General features: G+C 48.4%; 2 protein-coding genes across 4 annotated transcripts in view; one reads left to right on the top strand and one right to left on the bottom strand.

The window, feature by feature from the left end:
* The window catches only part of ABCD2 (ATP binding cassette subfamily D member 2), a 101,171-nt gene extending 99,533 nt beyond the window's left edge, over nt 1-1,638 (bottom strand). Inside the window, exon 1 of the mRNA XM_083182940.1 lies at nt 503-1,638. Within this exon, the coding sequence (XP_083039066.1) occupies nt 503-1,417 (915 nt within the window). The 5' untranslated portion in view covers nt 1,418-1,638. The remainder of the gene's footprint in view (nt 1-502) is intronic.
* REDIC1 (regulator of DNA class I crossover intermediates 1) overlaps nt 1-20,110 on the top strand; it is a 90,867-nt gene that overhangs the window by 1,115 nt on the left and 69,642 nt on the right. The window contains exon 1 of one of the 3 annotated variants that reach the window (XM_083182942.1): nt 15,854-16,210. The exons of the other annotated variants lie outside the window; for them this stretch is intronic. Coding sequence (XP_083039068.1) covers nt 16,188-16,210 — 23 coding nt within the window. The 5' untranslated portion in view covers nt 15,854-16,187. Of the gene's footprint in view, nt 1-15,853; nt 16,211-20,110 lie in introns of those variants that run through there. 3 annotated transcript variants of the gene reach the window in all.

Below are 20,110 nucleotides of genomic sequence, written 5' to 3' on the forward strand. Positions count from 1 at the left end.
GCTGAAAGTTGCTCAAAACACCCAGTTTGAGCGGCTTTCAGCTCAAAGCCACCCAGCGATGATTGGTGAGCGGTGCTGCGCACTCCTGCATCATCGCTGGGAAAGCCGTTCATGTGCTGCGCTATGCAACACCGTATCCTCCCCCTCCGTCGGCGCCGGGCAGGGGAAAAGTCGCTCAGTGTGTATGCACTGAGCGGCTTTCCCCGCAGCGATGATTGGCCTCATCGCTGTCCATACACACTGTGTGTATGGACCTTAAGGGGCATTACTGTGGGAATTATGTGTAACCTGCACTACTCTCGGCATTATGTGTAAGCAGCATTATTGTGGGCCCATGATGTACTGTATACTGTCTTGCACTAGGGATAGGAGTAACAGGGACGTTTTACATTTCGTGAGGAAACTGAAGCAAATAGAGGGGGATGGGGACATCAGCATCACAATAGCAGCATCTTCCCAGGGCCTCTCACATTTCACCCATTGATCCTGCTGGCTGCCTTACCTTATGACCTCTGTAGAACGCAATTTCTTCCACATTAGCTATAATTCTGGAATGCACATACCGCAGGTATCCCTTCCTGTGGGCTTCTTCTGCCACAAGCTTGCCAAATTTGGGCGAGCATGCTTTCAGCACCGTAGCTGTTGCATAAACCACTAGCCCAGCTAGCAGGGTAGGCCCCAGGGGATTAGCTCCTCTAGATCTAGCAGTCTGGATGAGAGTGTAAGACGTCAGCACCACATCCAATATGGGCTTGGTGAGGTTGGAATACAAATGTGCTATGGACTGTGAGAACATCATGATATCCTCAGTAAGGGACTGGTCGGGGTTGGCAAGTCTCCCGTCCATATTAATGACTTTATAATAAGTCTGGTCCGCAAAATAGGTCTCGTAGGCATGGTCCACCAGGCGAGTGCGCAGTGCCAGCGCCAGCTTGCCTTCCAAGTAGCGGATTGCACTATTTACAAAAGTGGCTGGGATGGCGATGAGAAGCCATTTCATAAGCTGGATCAAGAAGCTCCTCGGTTTCTTCTCCACGATGGTTTTTACTATCTTCCCATCCAGTCCCGCAACGTAAACAGATAGGAACGTCCTGGAAATGAGAGCCAGCGAGTGCACCGACAGAAGCCCAAGCTCCTTGCTCACTAATTTGGGGAAGAGGATTTTGCCGAGCACCAGCAGCTGCCGGTAGAATTCCGCATTGATGGCCGGGGAGGAGGAAGAGGGAGCGTGGCAGCCGCTGTCCCCGGTGCTGAGCGGGCGCCGGCACGGGCTGCTGTCCTTCCGCCGGAGCTGCCTGCAGAGGATGGGGTACAGGGTCTTCGCTCCGTACGCTGCAGCGAGCAGGAAAGCGACTCTTTTCAGAGCTGTCTCCTTGCTCCATCTTACCCGCTCTGCTGCCTGCAGCATATGTGACATTTTCCCCAGCCCTTAGCTAAAGTCAGATAATAATACTGTCAGTCTCGATCCCCACTCAGCTCACAAGCGTTGTGCTAGGAACACACTGGGGCTGCATCATTTGGATCGATGCAGGAATCTATTTGGAAGAAAGCTGTGAAGCTGTTCGCATTATGACAGGACCACAAGAATGGAGACATCTGTCTTGTATCGAGTATCTCGATACATGCAGCACTAATCATATGGCTAGTCCCGCCCCTGCCAATGCCTCACTGGGTGCAGAGGGATAAAGCTTCATGCTGTCTGTCACTTGTGCCAGAGATGAAGCACTCTGGCTTCCAGCCTATGCTAGGGTGCACTACTCATGCTGTATGTGTTTGCTGCAGGGTAAGGAGCAAGCAAATGCTGTGTGTCCCCCCCTAGTTATGAACGTAAAAACCTTTTGCAGTCCATATATATATATATATATATATATATATATATATATATATAAAATATATTTTTTGCAATTCAGTCTGGTTTAATTGTTTAAATTATTAAATTTTTATTATTAAAAAATTGTCTACAGTGAATTTTGAATGATGTTAAGGTTCTTTTTTTTTTAAAGTGGATCTGCTACTAGCGCTAGCGCTGTTGAGCCTGACTAGACATTGGACTTGAAAGGGTTAACTGCTCAATATATATAAACCACATAAAATAGTATACAGTATAAGTATTACAAGTAAATTAAATGTATGAGGTTAAAGTTAGCTTCTTATACCCCTTTCATACCACGACCCGGCAATTACCTGGACTTTTTGAGTGCCGAGTCCAGTCTGACCCGAATTTACACCGGAAGTAAATTACCGGGTTAAAGCCTTTCAACCCGTAAATATGCAGGAAAACCCGGGTGTGAAAGGGTCAACCCGGGTCTTAATTCCCAGGTCACCGGCCCTGATAACGAGCAGGGTCAGTGACCTGGAATTAAGACCCGGGTTTCTTTCACACAAAAGAAAAACCCACGTTATTCATCAAATTCCCAGGTTGAAAAGCTTTAACCCGGTAATTTGCTTCTGGTGTGAATGGGGTATTTATTCGATCAGCTTCTTATTCAATTCTTATTCATTTTCCAGCTTTTTATTCGTTTTTTTTATTAAAATTTCAGCTTCTTATTTATATAATGGAGTTTTAAAAGGGTTAACAAGTCTTGGTCCACACATTTCACACCTGATATCAACAGAGTGGTCACCTACATATGACACACATATATTTTGCCTGGCCCAACACTCATGTGAGCATGAAATACGCTGGCAAAGTGGGCAAATTCACCAAACTACAATTTGCCGTTTTGAACAGGTAGCTGCAGTTTTGCAAAGGTCTTGAGCCACAAATTTGAAACCTGAAATCAACAGAAGGTGGTCACTTGCATGTGACCCACTTGTATTTCACCTAGCCCAACACTGGTTTGGGCATGAAATATGTTGACAAAGTGGGCACATACACCATATTTTAATTTACATTTTGAAAAAGGGTTAACAAGTCTTGGGCCACAAATTTGACACCTGAAATCAACAGATGGTGTTCCCTTGCATATGACCCACGTGTATGTTGCCTGGCCCATTTAATGTGGTTCGCACATTAAATATGCTGGCAAAGTGGGCACATACACTATAATTTACAATTTTTTATATGTTTTTGCAAGGGTTAACAATTCTGGCCCACTAATTTGACACCTAAAATCAACAGAGGGTGGTCACTTGCATGTGACCCTCTTGTTTTCTGCCATACCCAACCCTTATACACCACAATAGTAAGACCCCTTATACTATCTAGTACTAGTGCCCCTTACGCATTGACACATTGGCCCTTATTCTGATCGGTGCGGCCGGATCCGAATATGCGTCCAGGACCGTGCGTGCGAAACCCCGCCTTCCATACGGATCGCCAACTCCGTCCGTACGCGGTAAGAAGCTGGCCGAACGGACTGCACGTGTATTTTTCACGGAATACGCCTCCTCCATCTCAGGGGACCTCCCCCATCATTCGATGGTCGCAGACCATCGAATGCAGGACCGAGTGGTCCACCAGCTCCCGCAACCTCAGACCACACGGACATTTTTCCGTGCAAAAGCAGGGATCTGGGCGGGCAGCTGACATCCGGCGATGTCATATGTCCGCCCCCTACACGTGCGTCACGGACGCATTACCATACGTACGCCCAGCGTTTGCATGGGAACGCCCATGAAACGCGGGGCGTATGCATATGGTAATGAGCCCAAATAGCCCTTCACGCCCCTCTCCACCCCCTGTTCGGAGTGTTCACATTTCATGCGGGATTTGGCCGTACGCCCCGCTCGTACATGTGCAGAGACGCCTCTGCAAATGCGCAGACACAAAACATCGGCGGCACGAACGCACGCGGATATTACCGCACCGATCAGAATAAGGGCCATTATGCCACACAAAATGAGCCAACATTTGAATTATACCACACCGAGCAATCCAAAATTCACATTATGCCACACAGTATGAGCCAAAATTCACATGATATGAGCCAAAATTCACATTATGTCAAATATAATAAGCCAAAATTCACATTATGCCACATGGTATGAGCCAAAATTCACATTATGCCACACAAAATGAGCCAACATTTGCATTATACCACACTGAGCAATCCAAAATTCACATTATGCCACACAGTATGAGCCAAAATTCACATGATATGAGCCAAAATTCACATTACCTCAAACATAATAAGCCAAAATTCACATTATGCCACATGGTATGAGCCAAAATTCACATTATGCCACACAGAATTAGCCAACATTCAGGGACAAAGAGAGTGCCAACAGGGACATAGGGACAGAGAGTGACAGTAGTAGTCACATGATGAGTGACTGCAGGGACATAAGGACAGATAGAGTGACAGCAGGGACAACAGAGGGCCTGATTCTGGTTCACTTGCAAAAGCAAATTCCCTTTCTAATGGACAAAACCATGTGTACTGCAGGGGAGCAGATGTAACGTGCAGAGAGAATTAGATTTGGATTAATTATTTTGTTTCTGTGCAGGAAAAATATTGGCTGCTTTTTTACACTGCATATAGAAATCAGGGTACTTGTTTCCTAGCACGGCGCCCACGATTTTCATCTTATGCCATAATTTTGAACGCATCGATCAAATCGCATTGCATGCGACCAGATCGCATGTGATGTGATCGATGCGATCACATTTTTTTAAAATTGTACAGGCACCCTGATGGGAGATTACTATGTTATATGCACCCCCATTGTTAACGCCACCCCCACTATGAACGCCAACCTGAAGCGTGGTGAGCGCAACGAGCCCGCGAGGGGCGGCGGTACGCTTCCTCCGACCTTTTCATACCCCCACTATCCACATCAGGGTGGAGTTGATTCTATATAATGTGGCGAGTACAGCGAGCCACCAAGCCCGAAGCGCGGCGAGCACAGTGGACGTGGATTACTTCACATGTATTCCGCATCCGCTCGCCACGCTTCTGGCTCGGTGGCTTGCTGCGCTCGCCACACTATATAAAATCAACTCCACACTGATGTGTATAGTGGGGGTATGAAAAGGTCGGAGGATGCGTACCGCCGCCCCTTGCGGGCTCGCTGCGCTTGTCATGCTTCGGGTTGGCGTTGAAAGTGGGGGTGCTGTTAACAATGGGGGTGCATTTAACATAGTAATCACCCATCAGGGTGCCTGTACAATTACAATCGCATCGCATCACATCGCATGCCATTGTAATGGCATGCGATGCGACATTAAAATTGTACAGTGCGGCTCTTAGGACCCAAAAATCGGGTCCCATCGCATACTTTAATTAGTGGTATGCGATGGCATAAGATGGGCGCTGTGCTAGGAAACAAGTACTGAAATCAGTATATAGATCGCGAACCCACCCCCCCAGCAGTGCACATGGTTTTGTCCATTAGAGAGAGAGAACTTGCTTTTGAGAGTGAACCAGAATCTGGCCCAGAGAATGAAACTAGTAATCTAAGGCATAACAACAGATAGAGTGACAGAGAAAGGGACAGCAGGTTAAGGGGCCCATTTATGAAGTAATATTTGTGGCTAAATCACCGAAAACACCGGTTTTCGGGGGTTAACCGCAAATAGTAAGTATCACCTAAATATATTAAAGGGGGACCGAAGCAGGGATCTCCGATCCCTGCTGCGATCCCCCCTGCCGCGCCGCCGGCCGCATCCCCCATAGGTTTCTATGGGGGATGCGAAGCTGCCCGATGTATCAACATCGGGCAGCCCGGCATCGCAGCCCTGGGCTATCGCCATTCTAATGTGGTAATATGGCTAAATATCGCAGCGAGGTCGCGGGGGGGGGTCAGCGCGTAACCGCGCATGCGCAGACCCCCGGGCTTCCGGCTCCGGGTATCGCAGGGACAGGCTCCTTTCGGAGCCCTGTCACTGCGCCACAAAACTACATACATTCAGGTGATATGATCGCATTTTACAATGCGATCCTGGCCGGTAATATTCCGCCCAGATCGCATTGTAAATGCGATCTTGATAAATGTGCCTATAAGATACCTAATGAGCAGCTGTGAGGGGGCTGTGGTCTGCAACGGGTGCGGACGAGGCTGTGGCCTTTCGGAAGGTCTAAAGGAGACCGTGGTCTGTGTAGGTGGCAGCTGGTACAGAGGAGGCTGTGGACTGTGGCGGTGTGGAGGACTCTCTGGTCATGCGCAGGCAGCGACAGTTGCAGAGGCAGCTGTGGCCTGCAGCAGTGGGTACATATGAAAATGCAGGCTGTGGCCTGCGGTGCGGCTGTCAGGCCTCCTGGTGTCCAATCCGCCTATGGTCACTGTAATTTGTAATCTGCTGCAGACCAGCAGCCAATCAGGAGTAGCTGCTCCTGATTGGCTACGGTTCCAGAGCTCCAATTGATGCATGAATAGCACAGTGTATACTGGCCCACTTGAAGCACTGTATATAACGTCAGTGTAAGCAGGTTAGAGGTTTCAATACAGGAAGGAAGTATTGTATGTAGCACTCATAATTTTATAAACACTATGCTGCCAAGTTGGTACACTGTAAACTGCTAGTGCTGTCAAGTTTTGAATAAACAAATTAGCTGTTGTTGATGTGTTTGTGGAGAATAGTGGTTTCGGTGTAGAAAAAAATTGAACTATATTTGAACATAGTTAATATAATATAGTTACATTCGTAGATTTGTCATTTTTAAATAAGGATCAATGAAATGTGTGTGTGTGTTTTATATCATTGCATGATGATAGCCTTTTTTATATAAAAAATGTAAAGCATTTTTGTGTGTCCTTTCCCTCTATTTTCATATATATGTCCCCATCAGACTGTCAGTACCCTCTCTTCCCAGCTTCCCCCACCCCCATTGCATCAACGCGTACGCGACCTTTTCATACCCCCACTATACACATCGGCGTGGAGTTGATCTTATATAGTGTGGCGAGCGCAGCGAGCCACCGAGCCCGAAGCGTGGCGTGGTTCACACGCAAAGGCAAATTCACTCTCTAATGGACAAAACCATGTGCACTGCAGGTGGGCTGATGTAATGAGCAGAGTGTTAGAGATTTGGGTGTTATTTTGTTTCTGTGCAGGGTAAATATTGGCTGCTTTATTTTTACACTGCCATATACAGTAGATGTTGCCGACTTTTGAAGTCGCCTCTCCGGGAGAAGGCAGCCCGGAGAGGAGACTTTCAGCATGACTTCGGGGGGGGGGGGGGGGGGGGCTTGAGTGTGACATCATTAAGCCCCGCCCCCATGATGGGAAATAACCCGTTTTGTCTATCTTCGTGGAGGGGGCGGGGCTATAATGACACGTTTGTGACGCGTTAGCCCCGCCCCCTCAGCACAGATCGGCAGATAGGGTTATGTATTGTAAACGCTAAGGGCAGCAGGATGGAGGTAGCGGCAATCAGGGGGCTAAGCGGGGGTGCCCAGGATTCCGGGAGGATTGCCCACCTTTCCGGGGGGCCGGGAGGGGGACCCGATTTTCGGGACCCTCCCGGCCATTCCGGGAGGGTAGGCAACCCTGGTTTAAAGTACAAACCCCACCCAAATCTAACTCTTTCTACACATGTTACATCTGCCCCACCTGCAGTGCACATGGTTTTGTCCATTAGGGAGTGGATTTGCCTTTGCGAGTAAACCAGAATAACCCCCATTATACCACACACCCTAATGCCCATTAAATATTAGGCCTCGCAGTAAGGCTTTTAATTTCTCGCTGCTAGGGGTTTCATGGCAAAAGATGCCGCTTTTTGCAACCTCTCTTGGCGGCACCAGTGTTCCCAGCATTTCTGGGTAACGCTATACAAGCAGTGACATGATTGTACATTTTGCACCCCCCATGGCATTTTAGTGCCCCCTGTAGTGCCACTGCTTAATGTCCCCTTTGGTGCTGACTCACCACTGTAGTCACGGGCATCCTCCGCTGCTGCGAGCATGAGAGCGGAGAACAGCGCCAAATGCTTCCCTCACCCCTACGGTGGCGCTCGGCCATTTCAAATATGGCACCTACTAGTGAGCCAATCGGAGCTCGGGGCCCGGTAGCCAATCAACATGGCTGCTGGTACGCAAGCTCTGATTGTCTCAGGAGCTGCCGGAGGGGTGGGGGAAGCCTGCGGCATGCTCTCTTCCTCCTCTCATTGGCGGTGGATGCCAGAGGGGTGGGGGAAGTATCAAATGTGGCAGTGCGCAGCAGGGGATGCGGGGTGGTATGGTGTACCGGCAACATATTTTTTAAAGGTATGCCGTACCACGCATACAGTCTTCCTGCTCAAATGTATGCACTGGAAGCGCCCCTCAGTCACACAGACTGCGGAGAAGAGGGCAGCAGCACCGAGTCAGTGACACTGGGTCGCTGTAATAGTATATTTTTTGAATGCTACAAGGGGATATTGACAGGGAGAGTATACAAAAAGAGCAGGGTGGTGATTTCCTAAACATACGCATACATTGTGAGTGCTGCGAATGATAGACGATCGCAAAACTAAGTGACTCCCGGGTATCGTGTGCCTACAACAAAATGGCAAGCTGCTCGCAGCAGCAATCAACACTGAGTCAATAGCTAAATTACACACAGCTGCACACTTTACTGAGCCATGCACCATAGAAGTAACTCTCATTAAGCAATTAGCTAAGTATATGTAGTGGATGCAGGGGCACAGCAAAGACAGTTGTTAGCCAACACATTTGTAAGTCTCATGCTTGATATATTATATATATATATATATATATGTGTGTATATATCTGAGGCATTGATTTCATTAACTATAGTGATTGACTTCATCTTTTAAATGAAGTAGTAGGTTCACTGCGTTAGACAACCGAACACAAATATCAGAATGAGCATGTGCAGTAACCTTCGCACGTGAATGTACGAATACGCAAGTGTGTGGTGACCATTTGTCCACTCCCTTTGTGTTCCATTGGGAATGCTTTCGTTCTGGCGCGGTGATGTGTTTGATTGCGTGCGAATGGTCGCTCTGTGTATATGTGCGTGCAAGTATGTGCACAAACAAATCAACCAGAATCAGGCCCTCTGTGTATAAGCAGTACTGCTAATGTTGGCATTATATGTAAGAGGCACTAATACTGTAGGCATTATGCATTTAAGTGGTACTACCAGTGGCAGTGAGAAGGGAAGGGGCCCGACATCAGTCTTCCCTGTTGCAGATAGTCAGGCACATAGGGGTAGATGTATGACGCAGTCATAAGTGAGCCAGAGAAGAAGTGACCTTTGGCAACCAATCAGCTGCTGTGTATAATTTAGATGCTCACATCATCAATGGTTTCTGGGCTCCATTGATGGCACAGCAAAACGATTAGAAAGAAGATATTCACCCAAAGGTAAATATTACAGGCGCTTATGGGGTGGGGTGTTGAGCCAGAGAAGGAGGACAGCACTTGGATCCAGATTGGAGATTACGGCCCAAAGTCAGACATACCTGGGATGCGAGTCCGGACACCACTTCAGGTTGTAGACTTTGCTTTTCAACATCTGCCTATCTCAACACGTCTGGAACCTTTTGTAGTACTCACTACCTTTTTATTGTTTGTTTTATGGTGTATCCTGTTGTTGGATGATCCATGTAAATAACCATAGTTTTGGTCTCCTTAAAGATACCTTGATGGGAATGTACTTACATCTTGCTGAGTGAGTTGGGGTAAGCACCTCATTCATATCATCTGATTCGTAGAGATATCATCTGGGAACAATTCTATATAAAGATACCTTGATAGGTGTTTTATACCCACCATTCATGTGAGTCGGGTACGGAACCCTTACATACTGGTGAAGGGTCAATCAGCACAAGCCCTGTAGGCCCAAGTACACGGGTGAAGAATAGATCAAGATTCTATACTTGTCATTTTTTATTTGGACATTCCTCACTATTGTTCTGTTTTATGTATTCCTTTCTTATATCCAAATACGAGAATTCGTCAATACGATAATTCATCTGTAAAGAATTGGATCTAAAACATCAGAGGACCTATTCTTGAAAAAGTACCCACATAAAGGGAAGTACTAATTTATATAAGCGCCAGAATATCTCTGTTTGAAAAATTTGGTTTCTGTGTTGAGCCAGCTGCTCACACACTGGGAAGGTCAGCTCTCAAAATTAAATATAGAAAAGAAAGAAGAATGGTGGTGGAGCGCTAAATATACTGCAAATGCAGTTTAAAAATTAAGTGACAAATTGATCAATTGGGTATCACATATAAAAAAGATGGTACTTGTTTCCTAGCAGGCCACAAATCTTGGCCATCGGGGGTAATTTGAGTGGCCTGCGACGCGACCGACGCGATGCCCCCGATTTTTCCATTGAAATGCATTGAAAACAGTGAAAAATCGGGTCGGTCGCGTCGTGTGCGCCTAAAAATGCTTAAATGGTCCACCCGCGATGGCCGCGATTTCCCCATAGGGACCAATGTTAAATGCCTCAATTTACCCGCGATGACCCCGATTTCCCATAGGAAACAATGTTAAATGGGTCAATTTACCCAAATCATCATAGGGAAGAATGGTAAATGGGCCAGAAAGCCTAAAAAACCCCCCTGACCAGTGAAATGTCCCCCCAAAAGTAGTTCACGCCACCCCGCGATGAACGTGAACCCGAAGCGTGGCGAGCGCAGCGAGTCCGCGAGGGGCGGCGGTACGCGTCCTCCGACCTTTTCATACCCCTACTATCCACTAGGGCGTGGAGTGAGAATAGAATAGTGTGGCGAGCGCAGCGAGCCACCGAGCCCGGAGCGTGGCGAGCGCAGCGAGCCCCGCGAGGGGACGCGGATACCTTCACAGGTAAACGCGTCCCTTCGCGGGCTTCACAGGTATCCGCGTCCCCTCGCGGGGCTCGCTGCGCTCGCCACGCTTCGGGCTCGGTGGCTCGCTGCGCTCGCCACACTATTCTATTCTCACTCCACGCCCTAGTGGATAGTAGGGGTATGAAAAGGTCGGAGGACGCGTACCGCCGCCCCTCGCGGGCTCGCTGCGCTCGCCACGCTTCGGGTTCACGTTGATCACGTCGTGGCGTAAACTACTTTTGGGGGGACATTTCAATGTTCAGGGGTGTTTTTGGCCCATTTACCATTGTTCCTATGATAATTTGGGTAAATTGAGCCATTTCACATTGTTTCCTATGGGAAATCGTGGTCATCGCGGGTAAATTGAGGCATTTAACATTGTTCTCTATGGGGAAATCGCGGGCATCGCGTCTGGCCCATCGCACCCGATTTTTTTGCGCATGCGATGCCCGCGATGGCCCCGATTTTACCCCCGATGACCGCGATTATGATCGTTGTGGCCGTGCTAGGAAACAAGTACCAAAAAGATTTCTTCAATCTAAAATACGGTTAGCTAATGATAAAGATGCAAGTTATAAACAAGTTTAAAATAATAAAAAATGCACTCAATATTGTGGAATATTTGAAGGACAATGGAAGGTATACTTAGTGAGAGTCCCGCTTGTTCCTATGATGCTCCCCTGCTGAGAGTTAGTAGTCCCCAAAGGTGGTGTCCATAAACCTGACTGGATGCCTTATGCCTTGATTCAGTCGTGCCTGGTGTCAGTTGGTCCTGGTTCACGGAAAGGTGGGCCCCAATAATAAGCAGGTGGTGATGTCCCGATTCAATATTCCAGTTGAATTGGATAATGGGTGATAGATGAAGAGCAGGAAGGTGGGGTTGGCATGGGGTGCTGGTCCAAGTGGGATAACAGTAAATAAGTCCAATATCCAACAGAGAGTGTAGCCTGAGCATCCAGTCAGGTTTATGGACACCCACCATACCAGTTTTCACATAGACACCACCTTTGGGGGACTAACCCTCAGCAGGGGAGCATTATAGGAACAAGCGGGACTCTCACTAAGGGGGATATTCAATCTTCAGGTCACGGCAGGCGAGCTTGCTCGCCTGCCGTGACCCAGTCCCGTTCTCGGTCAGCTCGACCGAGAACACGCAGGCGGGATTCAATGTCCCGCCTGCAGCGGGGCGAGAAGGGGGCGTGGCCGCGAGTTGCGGCCGGGAAGTGACGAGCTGCAGCCGGCAGCTCGTCACTTCCCGGCTGTTCTCGGCAGAACGAGCCCGACAGCTAGAGATGTCGGGCTCGTTCTGGCAGGAAACCCTGTTCAATGCTGTCGGGGAAGACAGCATTGAATAGGGCCCGTCGAGCATCTCCCCCACGGGAGATGCTCGACGGAGATTGAATATCCCCCTATGTATACCTCCCATTTTCCTTGAAATATTCCACAATATTGAGGGCATTTTTTTATATTTTAAACTTGTTTATAACATGCATCTTTATCATTAGCTAACTGTATGTTAGATTGAATAAATCTTTTTATATGTGATACGCAATTGATCAATTTATCACTTCATTTTTAAACTGAATTCACAGTATATTTAGTGCTCCACCACCATTCTTCTTTCTTTTCTACAGCAAAACAATGTTTTGCTTATTTTTTTTATCAAAGTGTTGGGGCACAGAGCATAGCTCCGCCCCCGTCACCCACTAAGCCCCGTGTTTTGATTGGCCCACAGGCCAATCATTCAAACACAATGAATGAGCATCAATAGTTACAAATATCAATGGTCATTCATTGCATATTTTAACACTATCGATGGCCAGTTGCACTATTGCCATCCCTACCTACAGCGTCAAAACGGGGGCGTGGTCTCATGGGATGATGCCATTATAGGACACACCCTAATTCCGGGCAGACGTATACGCAGGGCCGGTGCTACCACTAGGGAGGATTAGGCAGCTGCCTAGGGCGCTGGCCGCTGGAGGGTGCCCCTTGTTCAGCCCAACAAGAAGCCTATCTCTCACCAGGAGCAGCGCTATACAGATGACAGCAGCCACAGGGAGCAGTACCTCCTTGCCTGCAGCAGTCTCTCAGCAGCAGCTGAGCAGCAGGCTGGGGAACAGTAACCAGGTGACATAAATAGACCGTAGCAGCAGGGAGCAGTAACCCCTCACTAAAACCCGGTCATCGGTAAAATGCTATTTGTTTTTTTTATTGTAACGCAGCCAGTGTGGTGGGCTGGGCAGCAGCAGCAGCGCGGGGACAAGGTCTGCCTGTGCTCACTGTAGTATGCTGATCCTGACAGCCGGGTAAGCTCCTCTGCTGACTCCACGGCTGTCAGGCAAAAAGCTGTGGCCATTGGCCAAACTTTAGCAATCTTCAGGGTAAACAGGGCACCCCCTCTTCATTATAGTGCTGCTTTTTCCTCCTATTGTTCAATATAGAAACACGTATGTTCAGCATGCCCCAGTATAGGCAGGCAGGGACAGAAATCATCCGTGCTTCTCCCTACCCCTCATGCTGCAGTCAGACAGATAAGTGTTTTAGATCACACGGGAGCCAGGGACAGTATGTAAACTATATATATCCCTTTTCAAGTGTATTCAAATAGTGTTGAATACACTTGAATAGTGGCATGTACTTTACAGACTACCCCTTACTCCCAGAGTTCCTAAGACCTCTATGACCAGGAGAACGCCAGTACTAGTAGCAAGACAGAAAAATAAGAATGATGAATGTGCTGTATGGTGAGTTCTGGATTTAGGTGGGTGCCTCTATCACACTGTGAGTGTGTCCCTTTAGCCTATGCTAAATCCAGATGATCTGTGTCCCCACTACTACTCCCACCCAGTATCTTCTACATCTCCCACCCTCCCCTCCCCACCTCCCCCAGCTACCTTGTGCCACTATAACTACCCCCTCCCAGTCCCTACCAGCGGTGTAGCTAGGTGCAATGGTGCACGGAGCAAGGGCATGTTTCGCGCCCCCCCCCCCTACCCGGGGGGATCAGCACTGACCATACATGTGCACACATATGTGTATATGCATATGGCTGTGCACATCGCACAGTGGGTTCCTTTCAGTGAAGATACATCCCCCAAGATACTATTGCATATTACAATGCGATCCTGGGCGGGCATCGGGGGTATATAAAATAGGTCCTCAATGCTCTGCCCCTCCAATTACTTTCACTGCTACAGGACCAGACAGACCCTGGCCAGAGAGGAAGGGTAAGTATATTTGCAGTAGGGAGGGGGGTGGTACAGAGTGGCAGGCAGAATGGGACTGGTGTTGGAGCAGGACATTGCATAAAACATAAAAGGGGGTAGGCCAGTACAGAGCAGGGAGGAAGACATGGCAGGGAGTGAGGCAGGAGAGAGGGGGGGAGTGATAAAACTGTAGACCCCCCCTGTCGCTGGGCCTATTAGTCAGTGACCGGACAATGTGCAGGTTCACACTGCCAGCACTGTTAAACACCCCCAGTGCATGCTTGATATTGTAAAATTACCCCCTCTGACCTCTAGCTGCTGCCAGCCTGCCGCTTTCTGCGGAGCTGCATCGTCTTGCGGTGTGTTCTGACGGCAGCAGCTCCGTCTTGAAGTGCTACTAGTGCACTATACAGTGCAGGCAGGCGGGGGGCTGGGTCCTGGACTTAGGAGAGGGAGCCGAGCTGAGCGCGCGGGTGTATTCCGCAGTCAGCACTGCAGACGCTGCTGTCTCTCTCCCCCATAGCTCCCAAACCGGCGCATGCGCAATGAGAGCGCTGGCCGGGTTTTTTTCTTTCTCAGGGCAGGGAGCGGGCGAGCAGGGCAGTGGAGCCGGCGGCAGAGTGCAAGCTCCGGCGCCAGGTGACATTACTGCGCCCGGAGCAAGCGCTCCGCCGGCTCCACCGTAGCTACGCCTCTGGTCCCTACTACTACTACCCTCACCAGCTCCCTTGTGCCACTATAACTACCCCCACCCAGTCCCTACTACTACTACCCTCACCAGTTCCCTTGTGCCACTATAACTACCCCCTCCCAATCCCTACTACTACTACCCTCACCTCCTCCCCCAGCTACCTTGTGCCGCTATAACTATCCCCCTCCCAGTCCTTACTACTACTACCCTCACCACCTTCCCCAGCTACCTTGTGCCACTATAACTACCCCCCTCCCAGTCACTACTACTACTACCCTCACCACCTCCCCCAGCTACCTTGTGCCACTATAACTACCCCCTTCCCAGTCCCTGCTACTACTACCACCCTCACCTCCCCAGCTACCTTGTGACACTATAACTACCCCCTCCCTGTCCCTACTACTACTACCCTCACCAGCTCCCTTGTGCCACTATAACTACCCCCCTCCCAGTCCCTACTACTACTACCCTCACCACCTCCCCCAGCTACCTTGTGCCACTATAACTACCCCCCACCCAGTCCTTACTACTACTACCACCCTCACCTCCTCCCCCAGCTGCCATGGGTGGGGGAGAGTAGGCAAAAGTTTTGCCTAGGGTGCCAAGAAACCTTGCACCGGCCCTGCGTATACGTCCTTCTTCTCTGTACCTGAAAGTTGAAAGGTATGGGATTGCATTTGGCCGATTTGCATGCAATCCCATTCCCTGTTGCCAGAAGGCTGCCCGTGTCAGTGGTCAGACATGCAAGCTGTGGCTATATAACAATAACTATTTAGGCTTGCAGTACATCAGATTACTGTAGATCTTGCTTTGGGGAAGGAACAAGTGTGTTGAAATTGAATGTATGTCTTGGGTATTTTTTTTTTTTTAATTGTATTTTTATTGAGAAAAGAAAATGGTACAACAACAAGTATATGCATTAAGCATATAAAAGGCTTATGCATGACAGCGTAACAATAGTGCGTATTCAGCCAGGAACTATTGGTACAATAGGATGTATAACATATGGGGTGAGATTTAATAGGATGAGAGATTCAAAAAGTGAGAGATTTGGGAAGAAATCTCCACTTTTTTTTTAAAGTGGCAATCATTTACACTGCAAAACCAGTTTGATTTTGCAGTGTAAATGATTGCCGCTTTAAAAAAAATGTGGAGATTTCTGCCCAAATCTCTCACTTTCTGAATATCTCATCCTATTAAATCTCACCCATGAGTTCTTGGGTATTTTATACTAACCGAGGAGGTAGGAGAACAATAATGCAGCCAGGAGCCTAATAAGAAGTTAATGATCGCAACACCAGACCAGTTCCCGGCCGCTCCCAGCAGCCTACGCAGCAGCATAGCAGCGAGCTGAGCCTGAGAGATGTATTCCTCCGCTGGGCTGAGCTAGCCGCGCGCCGGTGACTGAGGCAGTCCGCGCGGTTAGCTCACATGACAGGAGACCAGGAGGACACGGCGGGTCTTATTACCGCGCGGCTAGGTCACGTGGCATATCACAGCCGTTACTGTTACCTCAGGCACGCCGCGGGGCTTCTCTCAACTTACAGACTGCTTTTGGCGTTGCCCAAACACTACGCACCATGAATTGGGTCGGTGGCTCCCGGTAAGTGTACTCTTGCCTGCCTCCTGTGTAATGCCGTAGTGCTGTTTGTCGTATCTATGCCTAACCTGGGAAGCGCTATGTGTAGAGTTGTTTATTGCACCATTGTCGTATTATACAAGCAAAGAGATGGTCACGTCATTTTCAGGTGCCTACTAGAAGGACGTTTTGTGGCAATCACATAGCACAACAGTGCATCTCGCATCCTGTGGGCATTTTAGACAGGAACAGGACAACATTGCTCATACCCTCCAACATATGAAGGGTAAAAATCGGTACACATGCGAGAAGGGGGCGTGGCCACGGGTAAAGTGGGCGTGGTCATACCCCCTTTTCAAATATGTACTGAGAATGTTTTGCCTCCCACCCTCCACATAGCAACCCAAAGGCGCTGTGTTTAATTGTAGTCCCGATAATTTAAAATGAAATGAACAACTCACTGAGAGGCTGCGTGGCCCGGCCGCTCCAGAATCCCCTCAAGTCAAGGCTGCTCTGTGTGTGTGGCGCCCACAATTTCAAAAAGCGCATGCGCCAGGGGCGTCTGAGACGGCACAGTGGACAGCCCCAGAGTGACAGAGCTGCAGTTCCGAGGGCTGCGTGACGTCATGACACGGCGCACGCTGCACAGACCGCAATGCACCCCTGGGAATGGGTGCATTGGCTTAGATTTCAGCTTTACACCAGCCGGGGCCCATTCAAGACTATGCATCACCAGCGCGGAGTCTGAGGACCTGAGGAATGGCCAGAAAACGGTACAATCGGTACTTTTTTTTTTAGCCGGTACAGACCGATAAAAAACGGTACTGTACCGGCTTATTCGGTACAGTTGGAGGGTATGCATTGCTTACTGAATCAGTCTCTGGGCAAAGGATGTGCCCAATCTCCTCAATGCTGACATTGACGCATTGACTTGGGGTAGGGATGGAATTTCTACGATTCGCAACTATCAATGTATTTGTTGTGATGTCAGTGGGTTTACCATGTAATTGCGGCATTCTGACATTTGCCGCTATCTAATGGTAAACATTTGATGGTGCAATGGTTTTGTCCCCAGTCCCATGCATGCAGGCGCAAACATATGAATTTTTTTACTACCAAATTCTTTTAATGGGGACTATGTAAAAACCGGACCGGACTAGACTCCGGACCGCCGGACAGGACATCAAAATCTGCAGTCTGGAGCTTGTAGAGTCCGGCCCGGGGGGTGTCCTGTCCGGGGGTGTCTTGTCCGGGGGGATACCGTTGTCCGGGGGGATACCGTTGATAGCTATCACCAGGGATATCGGGAAGGGGAGATTACAGCCTCCCCGTGTGGTCCGGACCGTCCGGTTTTTGTTACATGCCCGGACCAAACAGGGAGGCTTTATTCTACCCCTCCTCCTCTACCTGGTGACAGGTGTGACAGGCAGCCCCCCCGTACAGGACACCCCCGGACAGGACACCCCCCGGACCGGAGGCTACAAGCTACAAAATGCAGAGTTTGATGTCCGGTCCGGGGGTTTTGTCCTGGTCCGGTTTTCACCCATACCCCTTTTAATGCGATGATCAGTTACCATCGCAAGATTTGATGGTGGATGCCCAGCAATGATTTGATGGTGGGCTTCTGATGTCCATCGCTAACTTGGGGCACCTTCATTTAAAATAGTGGATTTTTCCTTTAGATGATAAATGTATGTCATTCAGTAACTGGTGATCATGTGCACAAGTGAATTATTTGTACCTTGGGGCTTTTCTTGTATATGCATTTGTGAGTTTTAAAGAGATATAGCAGCAGATATACTAAGGGGGTATCTAATAAAATTCCTTATATTGTGATTTATGTCCGATAGTCATTATCTCAGTCACGAATTAGAGGTTGTATTTATCAGCTGAAAAAGGACCCGTGATCGTGGCGTAAAGGTACCTAAAGATTTATCTTCAGATCTGGCTGGTTGGAACAAAAATCTGGTAATTTCTGAATGACAGTTTGTCAGTTTTCCAGCATTTCCAAGCATTTGCTCTCATCCATAACCGTGTTTTTGTTCCAACCAGCCAGATCTGAAGATAAATCTGTAGGTGTATGGCCAGCTTAACACATGGGATCAGTTTTTCGCAGATTGTGCTTTAGGTGCATCAGAAGCATAATCCTTGATAAGTGCCCAGCATCAGTGGAGGAGTGCATAGCATCAGGGCAAATTAGATAGCCACTGGAGAAGCTAGCAGCAGCAACAGCTTATTCAACTTGATGCTTTTGCCAGCAAGAGGTAGCATTAAAAGACCCAAAAATTATGTTTATCAAGTTGATTTAAGCCATTATTCTGTTTCTGAAATTGGTTCATGCTCTGTCTTCTCTCTTTCCTGCACATGTGCAGTCTATCAGTCATGACCGAAGAGCGCAATTACAGCCTCAGTTAACTGAAAACACTTATTGTATTTAGTCTGTTGAAACCATGGCAGCCACTGCCAGACATGGGTATAGCCCAGACACCGGAGGGGGACACCAGGGCAACAGTGTTGTGAGCGCTGACTAACAAAATTCCGCAATGTAAATTAAAATGACTGCTAAGTACCATCGTACTTTTTATAATGGGCATATTGAGTGTAAATTGTGCTGCTTTAAAATAGCGCTATCTACAATGATAAATAGCTGCAAACTGCAAATAACATTTACGAGTTTATAATACATCAAATGCATTAATAAATGGGGCCTAGACTACCAGCAAACCAGCTCCTGTCATTTTTCATAAACAGCCTGCAAATGGTCAGATCTCCCCCATCTTGTTTCAAATAAAAAAGTTGTTCTCTTATTAAGGGTCCTAATTATTGTCATTTTTAGTCTGCCCCCAATAATTAGACGGCGATATAAGGGGGTCCTCATTTCTGAGTCACCATGACAGGGGTTCTGTTAGGATCAGTGAGAAGTAATGCAATCACATTGCTTCCTCTTTCCCTCCTTCAGTGCTGCTACTATGCATGCACCAATGCCACACAAAAAGTAGCCCACAGGTTACTATAGGCTAATATTAAATGAAGATGGCATTAGTAGCCTACGGGGGCTTTTGCTGTTGGAAATGGATGGACTACGGCAGATATTAATATAGCCACGCTTATCGATATGGATGCTAGTGCCCACATAGCGCAGCAAGTCACACCCAGAACTCAGATACATTACGCTGCGCCATGCGCAGCTAATGCTTTTCAGTGAGCTGCAAGTGTGATATGGCAGGTGCTCGGAGAGTGTGGCTATAGATTGTAAGCTTGCGAGCAGGGCTTTCCTACCCTTTGACTGTCTGTAATGACAGTTTTTTTTTTTTCATTGTTGTTAAAACGCATAGTAATTGGCTGCCTATATAAGAGACTGTAAATAAATAAATAAAAATATGGTACTCTTTACCTAAAAGGGCGCCCGCGATTGAAATCGCGGGCGTCGGGGGTAAAAATCGCGGGCATCGCGGGTAAATCGCGGGTACATAAAAATCTGCTACCCGCGATGACCGCGATTTTCCCATAGGGAACAATGTTAAAAAGGCTGATTGAGCGCGATTTTTATGTAAAATGCCTCAATGCCCGCGATTTGGCCATAGGAATCAATGTTAAATGGGCCACAGAGCCCAAATAGCCACAATTAACCCTTAAATGTTGCCCCAAATTTTTAACGCCACCCCACGATCCACGGCAACCCGAAGCGTGGCGAGCGCAGCGGTACGCGTCCTCCGACCTTTTCATGCCCTACTATCCACTAGGGCGTGGAGTGAGAATAGAATAGTGTGGCGAGCGCAGCGAGCCACTGAGCCCAAAGCGTGGCGAGCGCACGCGGATACCTTCACAGGTAGACGCGTCCCCTCGCGGGCTTCACAGGTCTCCGCGTCGCCACGGACACCTGTGAAGCCCGCGAGGGGACGCGTATAACTGTGAAGGTATCCG

Source organism: Crinia signifera, chromosome 4, assembly GCF_055691185.1.
Source record: "Crinia signifera chromosome 4, ASM5569118v1, whole genome shotgun sequence".
NCBI lineage: Eukaryota > Metazoa > Chordata > Amphibia > Anura > Myobatrachidae > Crinia > Crinia signifera.